Source organism: Sarcophilus harrisii, chromosome 4 (assembly GCF_902635505.1).
Source record: "Sarcophilus harrisii chromosome 4, mSarHar1.11, whole genome shotgun sequence".
In the NCBI taxonomy this organism is placed as follows: domain Eukaryota; kingdom Metazoa; phylum Chordata; class Mammalia; order Dasyuromorphia; family Dasyuridae; genus Sarcophilus; species Sarcophilus harrisii.
Genome location: NC_045429.1, coordinates 7478266 through 7505286, shown reverse-complemented (window position 1 = coordinate 7505286; position 27021 = coordinate 7478266). Strand labels below are relative to the sequence as shown.

The following is a 27021-nucleotide window of genomic DNA, read 5'->3' as shown; positions in this document are numbered from 1 at the left end:
CAAATCCCCTCTTAATATATAACATAAAACTGCTAGTTCTTCATACATGAGGATAACTTAAGAGTTTGTTGTTGTTAACTACAAGTAAATTACATTTCAATAGCATTAGATTTTATCACTTCAATTTTTCCATAGTGTTTAATTTTGCTGATGTAGATACACCCTCCACTATGGATTAATCCATCCATAGATTATGTTCAGTTTTTGCCCATGCCTTACCATTACTTCTCCCTGGGAGACTGACCCAAAATCTTAGGGAATTTGTGATACATCTCTTAATATTCCGAAGATTTTACAGCCATTGTTAATAACCATAATAATGATAATAGTTTACATTAAGATGGCAATTTAAGATGTGAAAAGCATTTTACGTACATTATATATTCACAACAACTCTTTGAGACAAGTGCTATTATTATCCCCATTTTACATATTTGAGGTAATTAAAATGCAGAGTCAGTTAGTCAATAAGCATTTGTTAAGTGGGGTATAGGGGGGTGTTTAGGGAAAACTAGTACCTCTGAGGTGAGGGCTGCTGGGCCTTTTACAGGACTGCTTTCCACCTTTGGTGTCCACCTGATCCACCTAACTCTCACCTGTGGCTCCAAAAAGCCACAGCCCACTGAAATATTTCAGTAGAGGGGCTGAACCAGGTTGGGGGGAACTTACTGTGACTTAGGGGGGTGTCTGCCCCAAGCAAGTAAAGACTTTCCCTTGTGGAGTGGGTGGGTGAGAATGACTTGTTCCAACAGCCAGGAAGGCAGGGGAAGCAGGGCTTGTGGAGTGCTTAGAGCTTAGATATGGAGCATACCGAAGTCATCCATTGCATCTCAGGTCATCACCATTGCATCTTGATTCAGTCCTGCCATTGGACAATGATGGCTTTAAGGAGTAAGTCTGATGACTTCATACAAGTCTGCCCCACGTAAATGCAATTTGTGCATGAATCATGTGCCAAGCAGAGTACTAAACATCAGGGTTACAAAATAGTGCCAAAGTCCCTTCCCAAGGTGCTCCCCATCTAATGGAAGAGACAAAAAGCAAAATAATAGGTACAAACAAGCTATAAACAGAACAAACAGGAGATAATCAATAGAGGGAAGAAGGATTGGGAAAGGCTTCTGGAAGAAAATGAGATTTTAACTAGGACTGGAAGGAAACTGGAGAAACCAGGAGGCAAAGGGAGGAAGCAAATATTTTAGGCTCAGGAACAGCCAAAAAAATGCCCAGCGGAGAAATGGAATAGGCTGAGATGGAGTATCCTGTTTGTGAAACGGCACAGTGGTCAACATCTCTGGATCAATGAACCCATGGGACAAGGGAATTCTAGTTATAGAACTAGAGATGTTTGGAAGTGGGGGACCTTAGGAATAAAAGAGAATGGATTTTATAGGACATGTTGAGTTTAAGATGTCTACTGGACATCAGTTTTAGATGTCCAAGAGGCAATTAGAAATGTGAGATTGGAGATCAACAGAGAGGTTAGGGCAGGAGATGTAGATTGGAAAATTATCAGTATCATAAAGATGATAATTAAACCCATGGGAGTTGATGAGATCACCAAATGAAGCAGAATGGCAAGAGGTAAAAAGAAGGCTCATAATAATGGAACCCAGGGTGGGAGGAGTGGGGTACCTATGGTCATTTAATGTATGGATGAAGCCAGAAGCTGAACTGTAGAAAGTTAAGAGGGTGAAAGAGAAGTGGGAGTATCTCTTGTACATGGCCCCGTGAAATTTAGGACCAGAATCAGAGGAGAGAGAGAGTTTTTTGAGAGTAGGGAGATATGAATATGTTCATGAGTGGTAGGAAAGAAGACAGTAGAGTTTGGGGAGGGTATGTGACTTTCTCAGGATCATACACTGGTAAATGCCCAAGATGGAATAAACCCAAGTCTTTCCGCCTCAAAGTCCCACAGTCTAGCTTCTATGCCAGAGGGAAATGAGAAATGCTTTAGTTAATACAAGAATTAAAACTTGGATAAATAAATCCCCAGCAAAAATAAAACTGACTCATTCCTTTAGGGACTAACCTTTGCAGCTCTAACAAAATTAACTCAGGAAAGGAGACAGGGTTTACAGCCACATTTAACAGAAGGGCTTGGAGAAAAGAAGTAGAATTTCCATTAATGGAAGAAAAATTCCCCAAGTCTGCCCCTCACAATGTTTTTAACTGGTCCTGCAGTTAAAATTTGCACTGGTCCTGCAGAAATTTGTGAATTTTACCAGTTACAACTAAAAGGCTGGTTGTCCTCTAATTGTTCTGTAGAATAAGAACTCTGACCTGGGAGTAAGAGAAAGAAATGGCTGATTACCTTTTGACAGGGTTGAATCAGAGACCCTTTGAAGGTCCCCATTACTATATAGGGCATCCCCATCCTCCCACTCTCACAGACTAAGAGTCATCCTAGATTTCTCACTATCCCTCACTCCAATTTCCAAGCTGTTATTAAAAGCCTGGTGATTTCACTTTTGCAGCATCTCTCCAATATGCTGCCCCCCTTTTCTATTCTGACCATGAGCAGACCCTCATTGCCTCATATCTAGACTACTTCAGTAGTTACTGGGGGTCTGCCTCCCTCAATCTCTCTTCCTTCAAGTCTACTCACTAAAAAGTCAGCCACTAAAGTAATTTCCCTAAATCACAAACCTGATCATGTCACCTCCTACTCAATCCAGTATCTGGATCCCTTTGGCCTCCAGGGGCAAATTACAGGCGCCCAAAGGAGCTGAATGGACTCTGCCCTCAGTGTGTTTCAGCAGACCTTGGTTAATGGAGAAGGGGACATCCCATTTACATTTCTTTGCTCCATTGTTGGGGATTGTGGGACTCAGGAGCCACCCCTGAGATGTGAGGCTTGAGTGAAAGCAGATGTTCAAGTGGCTCTGAAAGGCGGAAACCATTGGGAAGAGGGGCAAAGAGAACCCTCATTGGGATCTGGGATGTGGCCACTGACAGGACTGAGGGCACTGGAACAGGACCCAGCTGATGAAGATCCCCATGAGAGGATAATGGAAGGAAAGCTAAAGAGACTGAGGAAATGGGAGTGCTCAGAGTTAGATTTAGAAGGGGAAAGGACTTCAAAGATTGTCAAAGTTGAGTCTGTCTTTTATAAATAAAGAAACTGAGGCAGAGAAAGTTTCTGCAGCTGCCCAGAGTTGCCATCAGTATAGGACCTTATAAGTTCCTGAGACAAGGTTCAAACTGAGGTGCCCTAATTTGGAGTTCAAGCCCTACCAGGCTCCCTGAAAGGATGGGGACCCCATGAAGGACTAGAAGGGATGGAGAGAAAATACTTGAGGCAAGGCAGAGGGAATGAAGAAACTAAGATGGGGTCTCATGGGGTGATAGTGTGAGAATATTGAGATGGGGACCCAGAATCTGAGAGAACAGGCTATAGTGGGGTCCTAAAGGGCCTAGAGTCTCTGAGGAGGGAAGGGGAAGCACTGAAATATTGGGACCCCCAGAGAGGTCAAGGCAGGTAGTGTGTTAAAGACCATGTGGGTAGGTAACAGAAAGGCACTTAGTAGGAGCAAGAACTTCAATTCATGCCATTTTTTAAAACATTTACTTTGATTTGTTCCTATCAATTAAAATGTATTTTAAATACAAATAATTACAAGCAAATATTAATTTACTTTGGAATTAAAATGTTCATCATATTACCTCCATTTTCTTTATTGTATGGATAAAAAGTCAATGTGCTACTTGCTACTTAATCATGGAGTTTAGCACTTTGGGATATTCTTAAATTCCAGTTCTTCCAGTTAAGGATAATCTGAATCCTTACTTGGCAGGGATGGTTTTGTGGAAGTTCTTTTTGAGTCTCAGGAAGTCGGGATAAAACACCTCTTGAAAATTGATAACAAAACAATGTGCTTTCCAATCTCATGTAATGGCTAGAAGTGAAATAATTTCTTCTTCTTTTTGTTCTCAGGGGTGGATTTTCTTTTTATCTGCTTTTCCTCTTTATTCACCTTTATAGATTTCCTTTTCTCTTTTCTTCACTGTTGATTGCTTGCATTTAATAGACTAAAACAAAGGGTGTAGGGTTACATGTTTCTTATATAATATTTTCTCTGACACCTGGTACTCTTGGGAAATAAAAAAGCCATATTATATAATTTTTATATTTATATATATATATATATATGTGACTATTGATTTGTGTGTGTGTGTGTGTGTGTGTATAGTTACACCCACAAGGGAGACAACCACTTTTCCTCAGTAGTAGAAAAAATATTAACAATAATACAAAACAGCTAAGCCTAACATCACTTATAGTCCAAGGAAAATAAGATTGGTGCATAGGGAGGAAAAGCAAGAAAAGGGGAGGACATGACTATCTTCAGTCATCTCAAAGATTTTCATTTGGGAAGCTGGATTAAACCTCTTCTGATGGTCCCAGAAGGTAAAACTGGGACCTGGGAATGGAAGTTAAAAGAAGGTCATATTTGGTCTCAAGATAGCCGAGAGCTTCCTGATGATTATAACTGCCCCAAAATATAAAGAATCAACCATGAAGCCATCGTGCTCTCCAACAGTGAAGCTCTTCAAGAAGAGTTAGGGGATTGACTGCTTGTCAGGAACATTGTAGAACAAACATTGTTTGTTTCTTCCAGTTAGGGTTGAACTAAATTAATTCTGAATATTTGATTATATCATTTTATTTATTATATTATTTATTTATCATGTGTATCTATTAAAGATAGATATATTTGCAATTAAAAATTATTTACCATTATAAGTAATTTTTTTCTTCTATCAATATAAATTTGGTTTCCATCTCCTGGGCATATAGCAATGAGGCATATGCCAGGTGCCTTGAAGAAATCAGTTTATTTAAAAGTTCTATAATCCATTCAATTAATCTGTTAAGTTTATTTTGATGAACTATACACTCAAGTGAGAAGATATTTGGAACCAATATAGGTGGAAAGTTGACAACATTGTCAAATCTAAGAATCCTTTGAAGCATTAAAATAATGATATTAGGATTATTACTAACACATCAGCATATCAGGGATCTGTGATTTCATCTTACCAAGATCCCAATCTATCAGGAACTTAGCAATCATCTGTAATTTGTTATTTTTTCTGAGGCTCAGACAGTCTTTCCTATGAACATACAGCTTGGAAAGTATCATGTGTAGAACAGGACCCAGAACCAAAGTATATGGTATAACCTGCTTCCTCTTAGTTGTATTAATATTCTTTTTCTTTTCCAGTTACTTGTTTTATTTGTTTTTCTTTTTTCCTTTCTTGTAAACTTAAATGCAAAATAGGAAAAGAAAAAAATTGCTATCTGCACAACAGAATATAAGAGAGAATTCAAAATAGAAAGCAATAAATTTCCATTTCAGGAAAACCTATGTAAGAAATGCTACACATTGTGTTCAGGGTTGTTCTATAGCAATATTTCTTAACCAATTAATATTTATTCATCACTTACTACAAGACAAGGTTCTATACTAAGCCCTGGGGGATCAATAACATCAATAGACCCCAGTCTCTTAGAAGGTCTCTAATGGAGCTCCCCCATTTTCTCCTAATGGCCCTGTACCATTCGAGGTGTTGTGAGTGAGATGGACAAAAATATAAGTAGAATACTTATCAAATATGCACATGGCCCAAACATGGCACAATAGTCAACACAGCACAGCATCAGGGGCCTAGAAGATCTTGACCAGCTAGAATATCAGGTCAAATCCAATGAGATGAAATTTGATAAAGGTAGAGGTGAATCTATAAAGTCAAGTCCATCAGTACGGGATAAAGGAGTCGTGATTAGACAAGAGTTTTTCTTATAAAAACTGATGTTTTGCATGTACAGAAAACTCCATATTTGTCAGTAGTATAAGGTGGCAGACAGGAAGGCCCATTCAATCTTGGTCTTAATTGAGAAAGAAATAGCTTCTAGGACAAAGGAGGGGGTGATCTTCTCACAGCACTCTGTCTGATCAAAGCAGGTCTGGTGTATTGTGTTAATTTCTCAACTCTTTTTAGAGGGAAGATCTAAAGCTTCAAATTTCCTTCAAAGCAAACAGTATGATGGATGTGATATCATGTGAAAAGGGTGACAAACCATGTATACTTATTATGTATCTAAGTTATATTTTAATATATTTAACATCTACTGGTCATCCTGCCATTTAGGGAGGTGGGGGTAAGAGGTGTAAAATTGAACAAGAGGTTTGCAATTGTTAATGCTGTAAAAGTTACCATGTATATATCCTGTAAATAAAAGGCTATTAAATTAAAAAAAAAAAAAAAAAAAAAAAAAAAAGAAAAGGGTGACAAACAACTGTGGATGTGTGAGATTTAGGAGTCTTTTCATCTTTCCCAGAGCTCATTTTTACCTTGCAAAAACATCCATTTTATGTCATCATAGAATGATGAGGCTGTTCTAGGTGACCACTGGGGTCCTTTCCAGTTCTAAGGCTGTTCCTATAACAATTAGCCAGATCCCGTGACATACAAGTGCTGCTTGAGGAGGATGAGGAAGGAAAGTTGGAGACAGCTGGGTGAGAGAAGGTTGGGTGGAAAGGCAGCACCTAAAGCTCTGAAGACTGGCACTTGGATGAGAGATTAGAGTTGCTCTGAGAACAGAAATAGGAATCATGGGCAAAAGAGGTAAAGTGGATACTAAAGCTAAAGAGAAGGGGAAAATTCCAACAGATGGAGATACTTGAATTTAATGGGCTACCCGTACTACAAGTAGTAGGTTCCCCTTCACTGAAGATCTTCAAGCAAAGGGTGAATGGTCACTTGTCAAGTACGTTGTTGGGAGGAATATTGTTCAGCTATTAGATTGGACTAACTTGTTAGAGGTCCCTTCTGTCTCTGAAATTCTGTGGTTTTGAATTTAGATACCTTGAAGTGGGAAAGAAATGCTATGAACTTCTATGTGAAGATATTTCTAATTCACCAAAAAAAATACAAATATGTGATATCACTTTACACCCATTAAATTAACAAAGACAATAAAAGGAAGAATGATTTATGTCAGAGGAGTTGTAGATCAATATACAGTAGGAGTTGAACCATTCTGCGATGCAATTTGGAATTATGACCTCAGAATTTCTAAACTCTTCATACTTCTTGACCTCAAGGACCACAAGTCCAGGAGGTTAGGAACAAAAAGAAAGGTACAGTGTGTAACAAGATAGCCATAACAGCACTTTCTAGAATGCTATAGCAGCAGTAAACAAAAGAAAAACATAAAAATCACAGATATAAAGTATGTACTCATCAGTTAGGGGATGGCCAAACAATCTGGGCCATCTAAATGAGACCGGATGCCACTGGGATAATGAGCATGAGGAAATTGGGGTTAACACGGGGAAGCTTTTATGAAATATGATCTAGACTATGGACACCAAGTTGGGGGAGCAACATTAACAAGAATGTAAATGAAGACACTAGAAGGCTACAGAATTCAGGCCAAATGCAATGGTGTTGGTGGGCTCCAGATCAGCTCATTTATCTTATTAAAAAGGTCACAGCTTGGGGTCTGCAGAACATCACTATCCTGTCGCTGTCCTATCGCTGCCATGACATCATGTGGTTTCACTTTTTTTGGAGTAGTATACTATGAAAATAGTACCAAAAAATTACAAAAAATAAACTATATCAATAGTGTATAATGTTAAAATAAACACAACAAAGTTAAGTTTGGGGGAGAAAAGAAATATTTGTTCTTCCCCTCTCCCTGAGTTACTATGAGGTTCAAATCACATATATGAAACTCACTTTGTAATTGTTAAGTGTTATGTTTTGAAAGAGCTACTATTATGATCACAAGGAGACATTTATTCATTCCAGGTAATTGTTAAGTTTTTAGCATAGGGTAGAGGAGAGATACTTGTTTTTCAGCACCTACATATAGTGGAAATTTAGAAGACTTTGTTTTAAATCCTGACACTTCATTGCTATATGACCCCTGACATTTCAGTTTCCTCATAAAAAGAGAGGGTGTGATAAAATGTGTACTGCTTCCCTCCCAGGGTTATTGTGAGAAAAACACTTGGCCAACATTTACCAGCTACGAAAATTATTTTTAGGAACCTCATTGAGCTCTTCACATGATATGCACTCAATACTTAATGAAGGAAAGAATATCTATTAGGAAAGATAAAGGAAAGAATCTATTAGATTCCTATGTTGACTGTGAATAATTGATAGGATTTGTTTTTCTTTTTTTCTTTTCTTGAACATTTCCAGGGGAAAAGGACAGTTTAGAAAAGCTCCAGGCTGACTGTAAATGTTGAGGGGCTTTTTGGTGATACTTATAGCCTCTTAAATTAGAAATTTCCTGGAGATTAGTCTTAACACAAGGGCTTGGTTTAACACAAGCTAATGGCTTCCTTTAGAAGTGTTTAAATAAGCTAAAGTGAATTCAGATGTACCCAGGACCCAGTCTCACTTCTCCTTGTAACCTTCATAGTGGATTCCAGGTCTGACAGCCAGCCACATCTTTCCTCCCTCAGTTAAGTTCTATTGAATATTACATAATTTGGTATTAATTAGATTCTCTTTTTCCCCCAGCCCGAGGTTCTGGAACAAATACAAAACCTAAGAGAATTGTGGATGGACAATAATGCACTTCAAACACTTCCTGGGGTATGTAAGTTTATATTAAGTAATGCCTTTTATATGTGTTTTAAGAGAAATATCATTTATAAAACATATTACTATTTTATAAGTAGATTCTTCTATAAGTAGATATTTTATAAGTAGATTTAATAGATTCTATTTTATAAGAGATAAAACCATTTTCAATATGACATGTTTTAGCAATGTTTAAGTGCAAAAAGTATTGCACTAATTTACTTTTAACTCTTTAATTATTTTGTGAATATGCTTAAAAATATATGAATGGTTTATCTTATTACTTCTCTTTGGGCTCTCTCTCTTATTTGTGTCATTTAATTGATGCTTTCAAATGTTGGAAATTGTAATGTTATCGGATGAAAAATAAATAGCATATATCCTCATGGATGAGTATGACATCCAGTTGAGGAAATTTTATTTAATTAATAGGATTTGAAAATACCATGGGTTTTCTCAGTTCACAAAATGTCTTAAGTTCTATATAATTAACTGTTATCCTTAAAGCTCATCAGAAACTCCATTAAAATTTTTACAATCCTATCTTAAGAACAAAATCATTCTTTGGGTACCATTTGCTTCTTTTAAATTCAAGTTAAAATTTTGAGTTCAGAGATGAAAAGTCAAAGAATCAGATTCTTCATTGACTTAAAGAGCAACTTGGTACTTTTTTTCTAACTGTAAGCTATAGCAATTAACTCAGTGAGCGTGAGTCTTGTACACTTCATATGGCCTGGGAGCATTTCAGCCCATTGAGCACACTATCACTATGACTCTAAGTACAGTTTCAGTAAGCGTGAGAACAGTTAAAGTGGAAAATAGCTCCTCTGTCAGCATAATTACCCCCTTCAGCCTGCTCCAGAGATGGATTTCTTATCCCAACTTTAAGGAAAAAATTAAGAAAAATGGTAGGAAATGTAGCTATAACTAGCAATATATTTATCTTCTTTTGTACAATCATAAGCCTAATTAAAAAGATGACTTTTGGAATGGGACAGAGAGCTTACTTCTCTTCTCTGAAGGTGACAGACCAATCATCTCAGTCATAATGGGAAAATAGTAATATTTTTACATATCTAGATTGAATTAGATGTATAAATGCAGAGAGAGAGAGAGAGAGAGAGAGAGAGAGAGATGGCACAATCCTGGATTTATCTTCATAATCCTGAGTAACTATAGTGCCTTACTAGAGAGGGATGCCCATAGTAAGCACTCAATAAATGTCATCAGAATAGACAATATATCTAGTTCAAGGATTCTTCCACCCTTGGTATCTTCTGGAACCACCAGAATGTAGCTTGTGACTAAATCAACACATATTTGGACAGGAATGTCCCTCAGCTTCCATGTAAGTATTCAACTTCTATGTAAAATTCTTCACAGATTTGATTTTGCCCTGCAGAAAGAATATATGAGATGAGGGGAGTACTAAGAAATCAGAACAGTTTACAAAGTCAAAGTAATTCTCCTCCATTTCTAGTAATCCCACCTCCCCTCATCTCACCATGCAGGGGCTCAAACAATATTTGAAGCAGAGGTGAATGACCTTCCCAGAAGTACTGACACAGTTCTGTAGCCTGGGGGTCACACCCTGTGTTTGAGTCTCTCTTGAAAGGGCTCAACATGCATGGTGGGGTTAGAAATAAGCCTCTCCTTGCCATTAGAGCCGGACAGTCCAGATAATGCAGTAGCTGCTGCCAAGATGGAGTCCTGGCTCCACTTTGTGGAATAATGTGAGGAAGTTTGTCTGGTAACAGAAGGCCAGGTTCCAGGTGTCTCCTCAGAGCCCTTCCTGCTTCTGCACCTCTGGGCCACATGGTTATCCCTCTCCTCCCAGAATGGCTCGGTTTTGTAATGCAAAGGAATTCCTCTTCTTCTCACAAGGTTGTGTCCAGGCACTTGAGCTGAACTTCTTCTGAAGAAGCAGAGTCCAGGAGTGCAGCACATGTTCAGAAAACCCATCTTCTCTTTCCAGGTCTGACTGGAAGTTCTTTGCACAGCTGCCACCTGCGAGGATGAGCATTTTCTCCAAAAGGAAAGCTACTTGAACAGGCAGTCTTCCTGGTCCCAGGGACCCACTTCTGTTTTCTGATTCTATCTCTATTCAGTTTTTTTGGCTCTTTCTCATCTCCCTGCTATATATATATATATCTGAACCCTTTTAGAGGTCCCAGTACAGGAATATAACTTCCAATCACTCATCCTCAGTGATAGTATTCATCTTGTTATGGTATCAATGGGGAGATTCACTCTTTCCATAGGAAGTATGACTTCAAAGGCAGGGGGGAAAAAACTCTGTCCTTTTTTTTGTCCTGTTTATTGTCTGTTTACAAACCATCAAAAAAATCAACATTTATTTTATTGAATACATCCATACTTTATAAAGCAAATACCTCATCCCTTAGTCTCACTGAATTCTGATCCATATTCTCTGCACCGCCATACTGAAATATATCTCTGGGTTCTCAGATGTGGGCACTATGTTCCAAGATGCAGGTCATAATCTCCTCCTGGGTGACTTTTGCCTGCACCTCCCATCCAGCCTCCACAAGGAGTCTACCCAGTGTGCTCAGGAAAGGCCTTCTTCTAACTCTTGACACTGTGTGGATACAAGTGGACTTCCCCTCCCTCCTGCTACCTTCTCTCTGCCAATATCCTTGATGCCACAATTTCTACTCAGTTCTTAGTTCGAATGGGTACTCATCATGTACCTCTCCATAAAGATGTGACCCTCCACTTTAATACTTGGGAAATGGGTCCGCCATGAAATGTAGTCATATAAAATCACGCAATAAATGCTGATATTTAAAACATGGGCCTTTGTTTCAAGGAGAATTCAAAAGTAATAGAGATCATTACCCAACTTCAATCATGGGTGCAGCTCATCATCCAGTTGTAGTAACTATCCAGTACACTGATGGGCAAATTCTATACTATGACTATTCATCCACCATCACTTGAACAAGATCCATTCTTTGTTAGCATGGGTTTCCCAGTACAGATAAGCCAGGCCCCTTTTAGTGCATGTACATCCCATCTAGGAGGCTCTGAAATGTTCTGGGGCTTAATGCAAGTGGGACAATATCATTCATCAAGACACGCATTTGGAAGGTTTCATCTTTTAAAGAGAATTTCTCTTTCATTTTCAATTGGATTCTGCACCAAACATCTTCTGTAACAGTGGCAAATAATGAGCAGATGACAACCTATTTGTGCCCTTAATACATATTAATAATCAGAGAAGCAGAAAACAGAGCTCTTTCAGTATAATATTTTTCAAAGAAAATCTTGCATAATTTTAATATATTTATACAGGACACCCTATTGGAAGGAGGCATTGTGTTCCCACCAAATCAAATATATTTTAATAGTCACCAAACAATAAGCATAATGGAATATTATATGATGTAAACCTTTTAGTCGATTACTTAACTCTGGAGATGTAATTCTTCTATAGGATATCATTTCCAAAAACTTGAATTTTCCTTTTCATCAGGTTTCTATTATCAAGGATGATCTGGATATGGGTATATATTATTCTTTTAATATTTTAAAGGTAAAAAAGTAGGGCTTTAGTTATAATTAATAATTTTTAAATCTCTCTTTGGGAAAGATATAATAAGATTCATGATTATTTCTGAATGTTTGTTATCAACTCTTCTTTCAGATATTTTGAATATCAGCCCCTTGATACCTGAAAAATTGAGTCACTTCCACCATGGCCACCGACTGGGTATAGTTAACTTAGTATATCTGCAGTTCACATTTTTATTTCTTTTAGCATCATTTCTACTTCCCATGAGGGATGACAAACTCAGATTCCAAATGTGATGACTCCATTCTTGATAGAAAAAATACTTTGTTAAAAAAAGTCTTGACAATGTTTCCCCGGTTTTCATCTATTTGTACTAAGATCGTGCTTACATGCTCTCAGGGATGATCTGACTTCATTTAGGCCTTTGCAAAGCTTTCTTTAAATTTTGTCCCTCTTCTGTCCCTTGATGTTTTCTGAGAGGATAACTATCCTTAATATTCCAACATCTTTCTGTAATATTTTAGATGTGATCTTGTTTTTAATTAGTGTGGCTTGTGGCTGAAGTAGTTCTTCCCTTGGTAGGCCGAGTAAGGCTTTTTCAATCTGTACATTTGCCAGTTACTTTGTATCAATAACAATTCCTCAAGAATTGATGATAATCCAGGTTGATACATCTCCTTTCTATCACTTCCCATTTTATTTTGCATCGACAGAATATTTAAGTATGTGTTAGTTGGAATTGCCTTAAATGATATCTCATTATTTTTATTCTTTATCTTGAGATTTATTTTTATCTCGAATTGAACAAGTCAGTGTTCTTACTATAAACAGATGACTGGTTCATAAAGGACTCTTCCACTGATATCCAGTTGATCCAACTTCATCAGGTGAGGATGCTCCCTCTCCAAGGGCTGGTTGAGGACCTTCTTTCCACTTCAGTCTTACAAAATTGCTCAAGCTTAAATAGAAGCAGGGTCACTGAATCAATCAGTAAGATCCCTACAGCTGCTATTAACTTAGAAAATCACATAATGACATTATCTCTGCCCCCCACTGTATTTGTATTTCTCATGTTAAATTTCCCCCAATTACATTTTAATCTGGTCCCAGAACCAAGTGTTTGAAGTCACTGACCAAGAGCATTGAGAGCCAGTGACTTGCCCAGCATCGCCCAGCTCAGGACGTGTCAAAGGCAGGGCTTGAAGCAGATCTTCCTAGCTCCAAGACTGCATCTTTGTGGCCATTTTACCTCTAAGAGTGTTTATAAACTACAAATTACCCTGTCATTTTAAAATAACCTCTAAGAATCTCTACCCAATTCCCACCATTTTGTCACTTTCAATCAGGGTGCAGAAGTAGAAGGGGTGGAGGTGGGGGAGTCTCTCTAGATCTGAGGGCCATTCTGTTATTTTTTTTCCTAATTTTATGAGTTGCTATGGCTGGAGAATGCATCACTAAATAACAAGTCTATTAGCCATGATCTTCTCTATACTTAACTATTTGGAAAGCATAAATTATCATTAGGACCATAATCACAGTTTTAAAAAAAATTATGCCCCACAAGTAGGATCAAATTTATTTACATATTTATTTGGAATTTCATCTATGAATGTTATTGAATTTTTCTCATTTAGAATCCATTTATTAAATTAAATTCATTTTGTTTTTTAATACTCCTAAAAATCTTAGCTGAAGTTATTTCATGTTTAAAAATCTTAAACACAAACCAGATAGATAATGATCCATTTAATTTGCTTTCCGATACATCTAGCCTCATTTGGAAGGCTATATTTGTTCTAAAGATTTATCAGTTGGTCTAAGTATATACATTGGATTTTTAATTCTCTTTCCACAAAATCTAGGGCTCTAACCCCCGCCCCCTCCCATTCCTTGTAGTCACTAGTCTCTAAGTCAATAAATTGCAGAGAAAATGAGGATCTGCCTTGGTAGAGGAGGTTTCCTCATCAGAAGTTCCCTCTACTTAGGAAAACATGGATCCAGCCCCCAAACCTGAGTGCAAGGGTTCCTGTTCCACATCCATTTTTGAACTCCTTCTGTATACCTCCTTTCACTTTTCTTGTTGCCTTCAAATTTCTATCTCGTAGGGCTTCCTGCTCTTCCCCCATGTATCTAGCACAGGCTTCCCTACCAATTAGTACACCAAAAAGCATTTATTAAGTATCTACTGTTTGCCAGTTGTTGAGATAGAAAATAATAGTCCCTGCCTTCAAGGCTGGTTCTATAATTCTGCTGTAGCCACCTTACTCTTTTTTTTTTTTTTTTGAGAAGAGCATCTGCACTTAGACCAAAACTATTGTATCCTCAATCCCCCACCTGTTGGTACATATGGCTCTTTTAGGAATTTTCAGGTAAGGGTTTGGAGAAACCAAATTTAGGATCCCAAAAACATGGACACACTTTGGCCAGGAGAAAAGTTACTGCTGACAAAATGTCTGTAAATAATAAAGACCAACAATAGCTTTTCTGAGGAACAGAAGGGACTATAGCTTCAAAACAGGGGGGAAATGGCTCACTGGAATCTCTAAATTGAAGAATAACTCTGTTGTCCTCAATCATACCTTTATCTGCACCACAATAAACGTTAATGGGGACCTTATATCCCTTTCCTGGCCTCTAACCAGTCAGCAAGTATCCCCATAGGGACCCAAAGGAAGAGTTGGGCCAATCAATGACTTGTCTGGCCAGAGGAAGTGGAAGACAGTCATCAGAAAAGCCAATTGACCCTAGGAGGGAAGAATATTCATTCCTTGAAGGAGCAAATAGCAAAGAGGGAAACAATATTCAAATGGAGTCACGATTTCTACCCTGCTTTATAGAAGAGAGTCTGGTTTCAGTCATCTCAAATATAATTTCTGCCTGAGGAAATGAGATGTATTTTTTAATTGGTAATTTTCCATTTTTCCCAAAAGAGCTATTTGAAGAATGTTTGAGCTTTTAAATAAAACTTTTAATAGCAGCCATGTTTTTATTCCTTGTAAACTTCTTGGGAAAACTTCTCAACTAACCCTGAGTTTATGCGATGTTATCAAGTCTATAGGGAAATTAAAGATGTTGGTGTACCTGGATATGTCCAAAAACAGAATAGAAACTGTTGACTTGGAGATTTCGGGATGTGAAGCGCTTGAAGACCTCTTGTTGTCGTCCAATATGTTGCAACAATTGCCTGACTCTATAGGTGAGGAAAGAGCATTTTCTTGATGAAATGTTGTATTCGATTTGCTGGTATCTTTTTTATCTTTCATGGGAGAGTATGGGATGTGCCATTGACAAAGAGCACCAAACTGATTTTGAATTGAGTAGCCAATATAAAATCTGAGAACTGTTGGAGGGGCTGAGGGGCACTGGCCTGGGAAACCCTGGGCTTAGGAGACTGGTGCTGTAGTGGATGAGCACTGGGTAGGTGACCCTCTGCCCCTCTGGGCTTTGGTTTCCTTATTGGTACAAAGAAAGAGAATGATTAAGGTGACAACTAAACATTTTTAAGCCTATAGATTTTTATGTTATTGTTTAAAGCATTTTTTCTTTTTAAAAAACTGTTCTTTGAGTCGAATTCCAGAAATTTGACCTATTGTGATGAATCTTTGAAACCAGGATGTTTATAATAATCCAAGTTGTTTCATTATATTACAAATGTATTTCTGATATTTAGAATAATCTGTTAAATATGTACTATTTTTCTTAGTACAGAACGTATAGGAGTTGTGGTTCTTAGAATGCTGTTGTATGCAGGATTTTTTAACATAACACCCTAAAATATGCATTTTAAATTATGATTTGTTTTGGTAAATATTAATTCTATTCTATATAATAAGCCTTATCTTCAGTTGAACAATTACAATGAAAATTGAACATAATGTGCCGCAATCATCAAATCAAGATGGAAACCCTTTTTTTTATTATTTTGATTATTACTCAAAATGACGTTCAATCTTATGGATAAGCCAAAAGTCATTTAGTTTAGGTTTTGGAATATAAATGCATTTGATGTTGGAAACTGCCCCCTGTGTAAAATAAACTTAGATACACTGTGAAGCTTCCTCCCTTTCTCCTTTCCCATTCTTTCTTATTTTCAAGTAGTAAACCCTTTTGATATACTCTCCATGGGGATATTTCAGCTCCATTACCAGCCAGAGTAAAGAGCAAAGACAAGATTCAAAAGCAGGCTGACACAGTAGGTAGGTGAGAGCAGGTGGCTCAAGTAAAGATGAATTATGCCCCACCAGGTCCTAGGAGGTACCAGGTACTTGATAGTGTCTGGAGGCAATGGTACAAAGCACAAAGATTTCAAGCTCCAGGAGTGGAGTTGTTCTAATAACATCTTGTAATAGGAGTCTTTTTGTACCATAGTTATTTCATTAAATCTAAACTTAATTGTTAGGACAAAAAAAAAGTTTGGGCTTAGCATCAAGAAGGGGATGAATGAAAGAAGAGGATGATTGTTCTAGATGTACAATGAGAAGGGACAAGGAAAATGTTCTTTAGAATAATAATATTCTGATACCACCATTTATCTAGAACTTTTAAAAATGGATTCTCACTGCCTTTATGACAGAATTAATCCTCATAGGGACTCATTCCCATCACCATAAAGACTTTTGGCATCTACATTTAAGGCAAGGGTCATTGATTGGTTGTACTTCATGGAGATTCCACTGTAAGATCTGTATTCTTGAAAGTCAATCGGAGAGGGCCAGAATCTCCTTATTATCACAAAATCCATTCTGTGGGGACCTCTCTCTCCACTATTAGGGACAAAAACTTGTCCCCTAGCAGAGCCTTGAAATTTCCTTTTCCATTCATATTACACAGCCTGTGAATATTAGGAAAATTCATAAGAAATAATGGAAATTTTATTAAGGGGAAGAGATTAAAAAAAAACAAACCTATAAAGAAAATTTGTAGTCCAGACCTGTGATTTCACTGGTGCAGCTCAACAGGTATCTTAACTCTAGTTTCATGTATAATCATTGACAGATGCTCAGAGCAGACTAATTGATTTGCCCAGAATCACACAACTAGTGTCCACAAGAGGCAAGTCTTTCCAACTCCAAATCCAGCACTTGGTCAGCTCCATCAGGCTGACCCTTAAAGATGTCAGTAAAAGTTCATCACAAAATAAATTAATCATCAACCTATATATCTAAGAGTCAACAAAATGTATGAGTGGGCTCTGGGATCAAGTACAAATGCCTTTGTTTGACTTTTAACCTTCTACTATCTGACTAATCTTTTTCCTGCTCATTTACACATTATTCCCTATTCACCCTTTGTCTTCTAACCATATGGGACCTTCCTTGCTTTTCCTCACACGTGGCAGCCCATTTCCTAGCTTGAGGGCATTTGTATTAGTTCCCAGCTCACCTATTGGAACCTTCAATTAGCACCAGCCAAGAAGATCCCTGCCTGATCACCCTAGTGTTATTCCATCCCTTCCTTCACAATGTATTGATTTTTGTGTGTTTTTATCTATGGACTGTCTCACTATCCTGTTTTTAACCTTGATGTCCATCATCCAATGGAACACAGAGTAACTCTTGATGGATTGATCCATTAAAGCACATTCTGGGAGTCCAGAACTCTGAGAGCTGGGAAGCAATTTCAGAACAATAAGCTGCTCATGAACAATCTCCCCTTCAGCACCAGTGACAAGAGGTCTTCCAGCTCAGTGGGAAAAGTACAGTAGCGGGGACCTCCATGGGCAGATGGAGCTGATAATTAGGAAATTCTTAGTTTGAGCTTTGGGTTTTACTTGTTGCCTCAGGTCTCCCTGTGATGTCTGGCTTTTTCTCAGAATTATGTCCTTTGGAGTAAAGCTAAGCAAAACATGACAGCTCTTCAAATGTCGGAGTACAATCTGATTTTCTCTAAGTCTTCTCTGCTCTAGGAGAAACATCAATCAACCAATAAACATTATTAAGCACTCATTTTGTGTAAAGCACTGTGTTAAAGATACAAAAAATGTCCAAGGATGGGTCCCTGCTGTTCTCAAGAACCTCCTGGGTCTGAAGGGAGAGAAACACCTAAAGTCCTTCAAATGATCCTTAAAGTAGAATGATTTCTTATGCTCTAACCATCCTGGTCATTGTATTCTGAACATTCTCCAGCTTGTCAGTGATCTTCCTAGAATAGCATACCTAGAATATGTAAAATATTCCAGAGATGATCTGACCAAAATACAGAGGGATTATGACTTCTCTTTTTTCTGATTATTATACTCTTCAATTCAATTTAAGATGGCATTAGTTTGTTTGCTACTTTGGGCTTCCCATTACTGTTAACTTATAGTGAGTTTTTATTCCATCAAGATCCCCAGATCATTTTGAGTAGAATTTTTTCTAGCTATAGCTTACCTCTATTGTGATATTGAAACTGATTTTTTAAAACAAAGTATGCAACTTTTTGCTCATCTCTATTGCATTTCATTTTATTCTATTTGAATAATCCTTCTAGCCTGCTAGTATCTTTTTGGATACTTCTTCATCCAATGTTAGTTATTCCTAATGAGTTAGTTTTAGTTAGCTTTTAATGAATTAGATTTTCATCATCTACAAATTTAACTATGGTGCCTTCTGTGGTATCATCCATATTACTGAAAAAATTGTTTAAGAACACATAGGTAAGCACAGATCCCAGAAGAACTTCACTAACCACCCCCATTCTTACATCAGCGCCAGCAATGACCGTTATTTGTTCATTCGTCCAGCTCCAAATCTCTAGACCTATACTACTACATCATATACCAAAATGGCATGAGAGATCTTTTCCGATGATTTTTCCTGAAATTTAAATATGTTCTAGAGAATTTCCCTAATCTAACATTACAGTAATAGGGTCTTCCCAAAATGAGGTTCATCTGGCATGACCTATTCTTGATAAAGTCATACTGATTTTTAGTCATAGCTGCTTCCCTTTCTAAATAAACACAAAGCAGATCTTAAATATGATGTTCTAAAATCCTATCAGGAAACAAAAGCAAATTCTTGGCTTACATGTTATAGATTTCATCCTCTTTAAATAATCAGAATTGGTATTTTTCCAAAATCAGAATTAAATAATCAGAATATGGTACTTTTTCAAAACCCAGAGCTAAATAATCAGAATATGGTACTTTTAGAGTACCATAGATTTTAAAGATTGCTAATCATTGATAAACAATCACATCTGACAGTTCTTTTAGTTTCTAAAGATATCATTAAGACAGGCCTGGTTTAAACCTATTCAGGAAAGTTAAATGCGGTTATGGTCGCTCTTAAATATTTTCATCGTCTCCTTCCCAGAACAAATATAAAACAGAATCAAAATCAAACTTTTTCATTCATTTATCATTCTCCCCTCTCCTTTCATTTATCCAACTTAGCTTGAAAATCCCTTTTTGATTTGTTTGTTTGTTTTTGCTTTAATTAGCCTTGATTTTAGATTCAAGGAAGAATCAGTCAATAAACATTCATTAAACACCTATTATGTGCCAAGCATGGTGCTGAGCATGGAGAATACAAATATGAAAAAATAACTGCTTCTGTGCCATTGGGTAGCTCAAAATAGAACATGGAAAAACAACACAAAAAGGGGAAAACAGGAAAAGGGAAAAAGTTATCAAAGCATGGAGGCATGATGAAGACCAGTCTGAGGCTGCTGGGAAATGAAGGGATGGTTAGCCAGGGAGAAGTCTTAAATGAGAGCCCCTGCTTTGCCCAACTGACCTCCAGCCAAGAGGCAAAGAGCACAGACACCTAATGAGGTGTCAGGAGCCAAAGTGATGCAGTCTCTCAAGGTGAAGAGGTTTCCTCGAGCCATGATGAAGTCTAAGCAAGTGGGACATGAACGATGTGCTTTGTCCATTATGCTTAAAGAACCTAAATCTGAGTGGTTGAAATGAAAATGGCAAAATGTTCTGGTTCTGGTTTCAGAACAAAATTTCAAGACCCCTGTCATCAATTGTGTGGTACAATAGAAGTAATTCTGGATTGGAGTCTAGAGACCTGTGTTCAAATTTGACACTTTTCTGTTGTATCACCACAAACAGGCACTTTGCTCCCTGGGCCCACATGTCCTCATTTATACAATGAGAATACTAAAATAAGAGTTTATGACATAATAGCTCAGCATTTTGCTCACTGCATTAAATGCCAAATCTAATGTAATCTTCATGGAAGGGATAGGAGGAAGACACTAGCATCATTGCAAGCAGAAAGGATGGAACTGGGAAGTCCAAGTCCCTGACCTCTCAAAGGAAGGCTTTAGGAGGTATTGAGTACCCTACCCTATAGCCATCCAATCAAGGCAGAGAGGAGGCTGAGGGATTTGAGACTGTGTGGAGGATCCAAAGCTGAGGGTGCAGAAACTACCCACTGTTGATCATGCAGACTCATTCTTACCATGTTCTGCCACAACACAGGAGTGAGGTCGTCTTTTTGTTAAATGATGCCACCATTAGCATCCAGGAATCAATCAGGATTTCTGATTGCGGGCTGGCTGAGCACTAGGAGCATTCATACCAGGAGCCAAGACTGCCTTCCTTGGACCAGAGTTCAAACCACTTGCTGGATTTCTGCTTCCATGCCAAACCATCCTGCCATCTCTCTCCCTTCTCTCTCAGGAGCAGGGTTCATCTGCCTGACTTGAGGATCTTCTCTGCTTTTCACCTGACATCTGCCAGACTGCACTGGTATTGATTTTCTAACATGTTACTGTGTCTTACTTTATGCTTCTGACAATTCACCCATCTCTTTCTTCTAGCATACAGTCTTAAAGCACAAGTGGCCAATCTGATGCTGTTTCCCTCAATTGCTGGTGTGTGTGCTTGTGTATGTGTTTATATACACACACATCCATATATATGTGTATGTATGTATATATGTACATAAATGTGTATGTGTATTTCTGTGTGCATACATATAATGCATACATGCATTTATACACATGTGTTTATAGTTCCCCTGAATCTAAAATAGTACCTGGCACATAGGTGTACCTAACCGTGACCTGTAGCCCATCTCCCTCTCAGGATTTTCCCAGGCTACCACCCTACTCTGGCTTCATTCTCCTTCCAGGTCAATCTTGACATCCTCTCGTTAAATGGTTTCACATCATTGTTGTTCTTGTTATTTAATCATTTCAGTTGTGTCCAATTCTCCATGATTCCACTTGAGCTTTTCTTGGTAGATGCTGGTAGATCCTTCTCCAGCTTATTTTACAGATGAAGAAACTGAAGCAAACAAGGTGAAGTGACTTGCTCAGAATCATTCAGCTAGTCAGTGTTTGAGGCCATATTTGGGATTATTTCTATTATTGAATCCTTTGACCCTTGTTCTGTCACTGCTCATGCCTTACTGAATCCCAGCCCTGCCCTACCACCGTCATGTAGCTTCTCTGCTCTTTCTCCTCCACTGCTGAATGGTTCTAGAAGGAATAACAACCATTGTTATTGTGTTTGCTCCCTAGATGTTGTCTTATCTCCCTTTGGCCCTGATTGCTACAAGGTAATCCTTTGCCTCTTGCCTGTTTGACTCTCCACTGTGTTCTTCATCAAAGATTTCCAAACCTCTTCTCACCCCCCAAGGCTCCTACAACTTTCCCTACCACTCCCACCTTCTCATCTTTTCTCTCTTTGTACTTGAATTAGAAAATAGAGCCACTCCTCTCCCATCTCAAAGCCCTTTGATCTCAACCTGCATTTTCTCCTCTTTTTCTCCAGTCTCTATTAAAGCATTGGCTCTGTTTGCCAAGGTTAGCCCTAGATCCCTACTCGCCTGATCCCCTCTTGTCTGCTTTATCAAATTGTTTGTCTGGATTTCTGTCTCACCCTCCTCTTCTCTCTGTGTGTCTCTCTCATTTTCAGTCTCTTCTGTCTCCTTGCTCCTTTCCTGCTGCTTACAGAAATGCTCGTGCTCCTCCAACCTTGACCCCACCATTTCCTCAAGCACTTAAGTCTATATTTCTCTTCCCTTTCAAAACCAATTCTAAGAGAGAAAAAAAAAATGTCATCTAGATGCATTTCCTCTATCGTTTTTCCTCTCAATTCTACCACCCTCGCCCCTGACAGAATGAATTCTAACTTCATCTTTTAACTGAAACAGCAATTTCCAAAGTCATCATTGATCACTTAATTTCCAAATCAGCCTTATCTAAAGCTTGATCCATGGACAAATAGGATCAGCCACATATCCCCCCTGTCATCCTGTCTGCTGCTGGAATTGTACCAAGAATTCTTACATCCTAATAATGTTATTTAACTTAAAAATGGCTGCTTTTTACAATAGTCCATAGAATATTAAATATTAAAAAATCAATTATAGTCACTAGTGCTAGGACTACTCGTTTCTTTGAGTCTCATTCACAAAGATGAGAAGAATGAAAGAACAATACTGTTGAGATACTTATCTTTATGAGTCAGTATGTTACAAACTCATCATCAGCTGGAAATCAATATTAGTTTTTCCCCCTCCCAGTAGTAATGATGAATAAATCCATTTATCCTTAACCTTCCCCTGGTTATTCTCCTTCTTCCACCAACCTTGCCTTTGAGTAGTAGCAGTTTTTTGTGAGACAGCTGGTTGGTTATATGGTTCTCTTATAGACATGGGAATAGTGAAATTAAATTACCCATTCATTTTGTCTAATGAAAATCATATTCTAACAGTCGGTCAATTGTGGGATTCTCTTTTTTCATTTTCCCAATGAAATGGAAGCGGGTAAAAGACCCTTTTTGTACTGAACTAACATTTGAATTGCAATAATTGCTTATGATTTGAAAAGGATAGCTTACAGATTAGATCATATTTAGTTTCAGAATAAAAAAATAAACAAACTACAAAAAGAGGAATTTTTTTTTGAAAGCCAACTTTTACCCTTGAACTTCATCTGTTGAAACCATAAAAATGCCTATCAGCTTCTCACAGTCAAGGTAAAGATGCTACACCTGCCATGTCACTGACTAGTTATAGTCATGGACAAAGCATATTCATTAATCAACACAATCCCAGAATGATAAGGGTATAAGAACCGACCCACTAACACATAATCACCAAAGGACAGTGAGTTGTGACTTCCATGTTGGCCAGATACTAAAATTTGAAGCCATTAAAGATTCAAGGCAAGGCCTGCTATGTCACCTGCATCTATTAGACATACAGATGACAGACTGTGAGCTGACAAACTAATCATTCTCAAGCCTATCATCGCTACAAATCAGTCAAACAATTAATCAATAGAAATTGCCTGCTATGAGTCTGACAGTGTGTAGGTGCTGAAGGGACAGAGACAGAAGTCTAAAGTCCTTGTTTGCAAAGACCTGACTTTTTTTGAAGGAAAACAAATGTTATACATATAAGAAAAGGAGGGCAATAAGCATTTATTAAGCACCTATTATGTGCCAAGCCCTATACTAAACACTTTACAAATATCATCTAATTTATAGCAATATAAAATATATTAAAGGAATTGGGAAGAGGCAAGACTAATAGCTGTAACAACCTCATGGTCTAGTGTAAAAGGTGACTCTTAAAATGATTATTAAGGGAGCTAATTGTTCTAAGATTCAGAAACATGGATGTATTCCAGGCATGAAATAAGGTTCTTCACCTTTTTTATGTCATTCATACCTTTGGCTGTCAGTCTGAGGAATCCTTTGTATTCTTTCTCAGTGTGATGTTTTCAAATGCATAAAATAAAATCCATAAGACTACAAAGCAAACAGATCATACTGAAATACAGTTATCACAACATATAAATATATACATATACATACATATAGAGACAGACAGAGACAGAGAACAAGGAGAAAAAGGTAAGAGATAAAAGAGAGCTGTATTTGAAAAAAAAATCTGGCAATCAATTGGATTGGGAGGTGGGGTGAGCAATGATGTTTCAAAAATGATTCCAAGATTGTGAATTTAGATGACTGAAAATTTAATGAGATTCTCCCAATAAAGGAAAGTTTGGAAGAGAATGGGGTTCTAACTAAAAAAAAAATGAATGAATTCTGTTTTGGACATATTGAACTTGAAATGCCCATAGCTCATCTCTGTGGAAATAAATTCCAATATCTTAGTAGTCATTCTCCATTGATTGAAGAAATATTTGAATCCTTTTAATAACAAGAGTAATACTCAGTCCTTGAGCTCCAGAAGGTAACAGTCTACTATAGGAAAGGCTTAAACTCAAGCATGTTTTCTTTTTTGTCACAGAATTGAACACCAACTCAAATCTTTATAGCATTCTAGTTCCATATGTTTTACCTAGGACTTCCATTAAATTGAATGGATTCTTTAAATCTAGAAAGTTCTCCATGTGTGTTAAGCCCTCCCTCAGGAGGTCTTTGCCTCTCAGAATATTGAGCTTTCTTCAGGACTCATCTTGGGAACCACCTCAGATGAGATGCTTTCCTTGGATCCATTTAGTTTTTAGTTCTCTTTCACTCTTCAAATTATACTGTACTTTTTAATTTGGGGAAATATCTTATATCTGGTAGATTGGATGCTTATTGAGAGCAGTTTTTCATTTTATTTTAGAATTCTCAGCACCTAGCATGGTGCCTTGTATATAAGAGGCACTTAATATTTGCTAAATTTAAATTAATGTTGTTGTTGTTCACCCATTTCAATTGGGTCTGACTCTTTATGACCCTATTTAGGGTTTTCTTGGCAAAGACGCTGAAGTGGTTTCATTTCCTTCTCCAGCTCATTTTACAGATGAGGAAACTAAGGCACATAGGGCTAAATCACTTGCCTAAGGTCACACAGCTAGTAAATGTTTGAAACCAGATTTGAACTCACAAAAATGAAACTTCCTATTTTCAGATCCAGCACTCTGTCTGCTGTGCCATCTAAAATTCTCTGTGTGTGTTCATTTAAGCAGCAAATATTAATGATTTGTGATATGTGTTTATAACAAGTGATTCCTTTTGTTTTTAGAACAGTTTAATGTTACAAATCTGCTTTTATATATTAACAATCATGCTTCTCTCTTTCTAGGACTGTTGAAAAAACTAACCACTCTAAAAGTAGATGACAATCAACTTACTGTGTTACCCAATGCAATTGGAAAGTAAGTACCAATGCATCAAACGAATCCACATCCCTAAAGCTAAAAATGAACACATTTTTAACAAAATCATTTGTTGAAATTTTCAACAAAAGACTTATTGAAATTTTAAATTATTTAAATTTAATTCTATATCAAGATATTCTTTTACTATCTTAAATCAATGATTTGATGATACCCTACTTTTTAAAAGCAACATGGATGCTTGATAAATAATTTATAATTTTTTCTTACCAGCCTTTTAAAGAGTCCATCAGTCTTGCTCTTAAAATTGTGCACCTTGAAATTCAAGGAGAATTTCAAAATTAAATGCTAACTTATGCTGGCATGTAGCTTTGTAGCCTACATATGAGTAAAAAAAAAGTGTTTGTCATAGCAATTTAATCTGAGTTAAAAATAAATTAATTTGTTTCAACTAAAACTTTAAATGTTTTGGTAATGAAGATGGATCTACAGAATTATATGAAAGGAATAGAGGTTTACTTGAAAACTATACCGGAGTAGATTAAAAACAAGATCCTGTTCTTATATCTTATTCCAGGAGAGCATAAGTAATGGCAGGAAGGCAGAAATTCTCAGCTATTTCTCTGCCTTGGAAAATACTCAGCCCAAATATGGCTAATGGAGAATTGATACTTAAAATAAGTAAGGTGATAATAAGAGAGGATCTAGATGTACCTTTTGGATGTAGAGCATTTAGGCCAAATGAACTCCATCCACAGGAACTGAAAATACAGGTGGGCAGGAATGGATGTTGAGTAGTCGTCAGGGGCAGATGATGCTACAATGCTATATTCAGTTAGAAACCTAGGTTATGGGGATCCCTGAAAACATAAACTGACTTAGAAATACATGTTAACATTATCTATGTTCTGTTGTATTTGTATTTATTTTGTGAAATGTTTTCCAATGACATTTCAATCTGATTTTTAACATGTTTGTTGCCTCTGATTCAATGGAGAATGGAAAAAGAAAAGGTATCAGAAACTGAGAATTGAAAACACCTTGCTTTTCAGAAAAGAATACAGATCCAACAGGTCAACTTCAATTTCAGGCAAAAATCCTAGGCTGCATTATTAAATTAGAAAATGTGATAATTTTACTATTGATTCTGTTGAATTGTCACACTTCAGCTTTTAGAAAGATAGGAAAACCTTTATTTTTTACTTTCACCACGTTTGCCAAACATTGCATTTATCCCTACAATTACTTAAGTCATCTTTAGTGGTTCTTGAGGATCCCCACTGTAGGGATAGCATGCCATAGTCTGCTTTCACTTGAGAAAAACTCAAAGCAAAATAATTTCATGAATCTATGGTATTCTTCTATTTTTATTCTTGTAAAAATTCTTAGACATTATTGTAATTCTTTTCACTAACTCTTAAAGGAAAAAAAGAATCCCTTTCCATACATCAGTTCAGTCACTGAAGTTGTTTCGAAAAAGTTATATCACACCTGACTCAATAAACTCCAATGGCTCCCTGTCAAACAAATATAGGAACAAATATAAAATTCTCTCTTTGGCATTCAGAGCCCTTCCTAGTCTAGTGCACCTCCTAGCTTTCCAATCTTTTTATACTTTACTCTCTGCCACGTACTCTTTTATCCAGTGACACGCACGTGGCTGTGTTATCTGTTGGCTCTGGGTATTCCCTTTGGCTGTCCCAATGCTCTGCCTCCTTGACTCCACCTCCTGACTTCCCTGACTTCTGTTACAAAATCCCATCTTTTAAGCCTTTCTTAGTCCTTCTCAATTGTGTTGCCTTCTGCCTGTGAATTATTTCCTGTTTATCCTGTATATGGCTTACTTTATT

At 37.3% G+C, this 27021-nt stretch overlaps 1 protein-coding gene across 7 annotated transcripts in view; it reads left to right on the top strand.

Moving 5' to 3' along the window:
• Positions 1–27021, top strand: part of LRRC7 (leucine rich repeat containing 7) — a 530144-nt gene that overhangs the window by 373825 nt on the left and 129298 nt on the right. For 6 of the 7 annotated variants that reach the window (XR_004234230.1, XM_031968892.1, XM_031968890.1 and 3 more), the window contains 3 exons: positions 8548–8622; positions 15197–15341; positions 25138–25210. Coding sequence is in view for 6 of the 7 variants with exons in the window: in XM_031968892.1 (XP_031824752.1) it covers positions 8548–8622; positions 15197–15341; positions 25138–25210 (293 nt within the window). In the remaining variant the exon portion in view is untranslated. Of the gene's footprint in view, positions 1–8547; positions 8623–10585; positions 13709–15196; positions 15342–25137; positions 25211–27021 lie in introns of those variants that run through there. The other variant, XM_031968893.1, reaches the window with a different exon arrangement.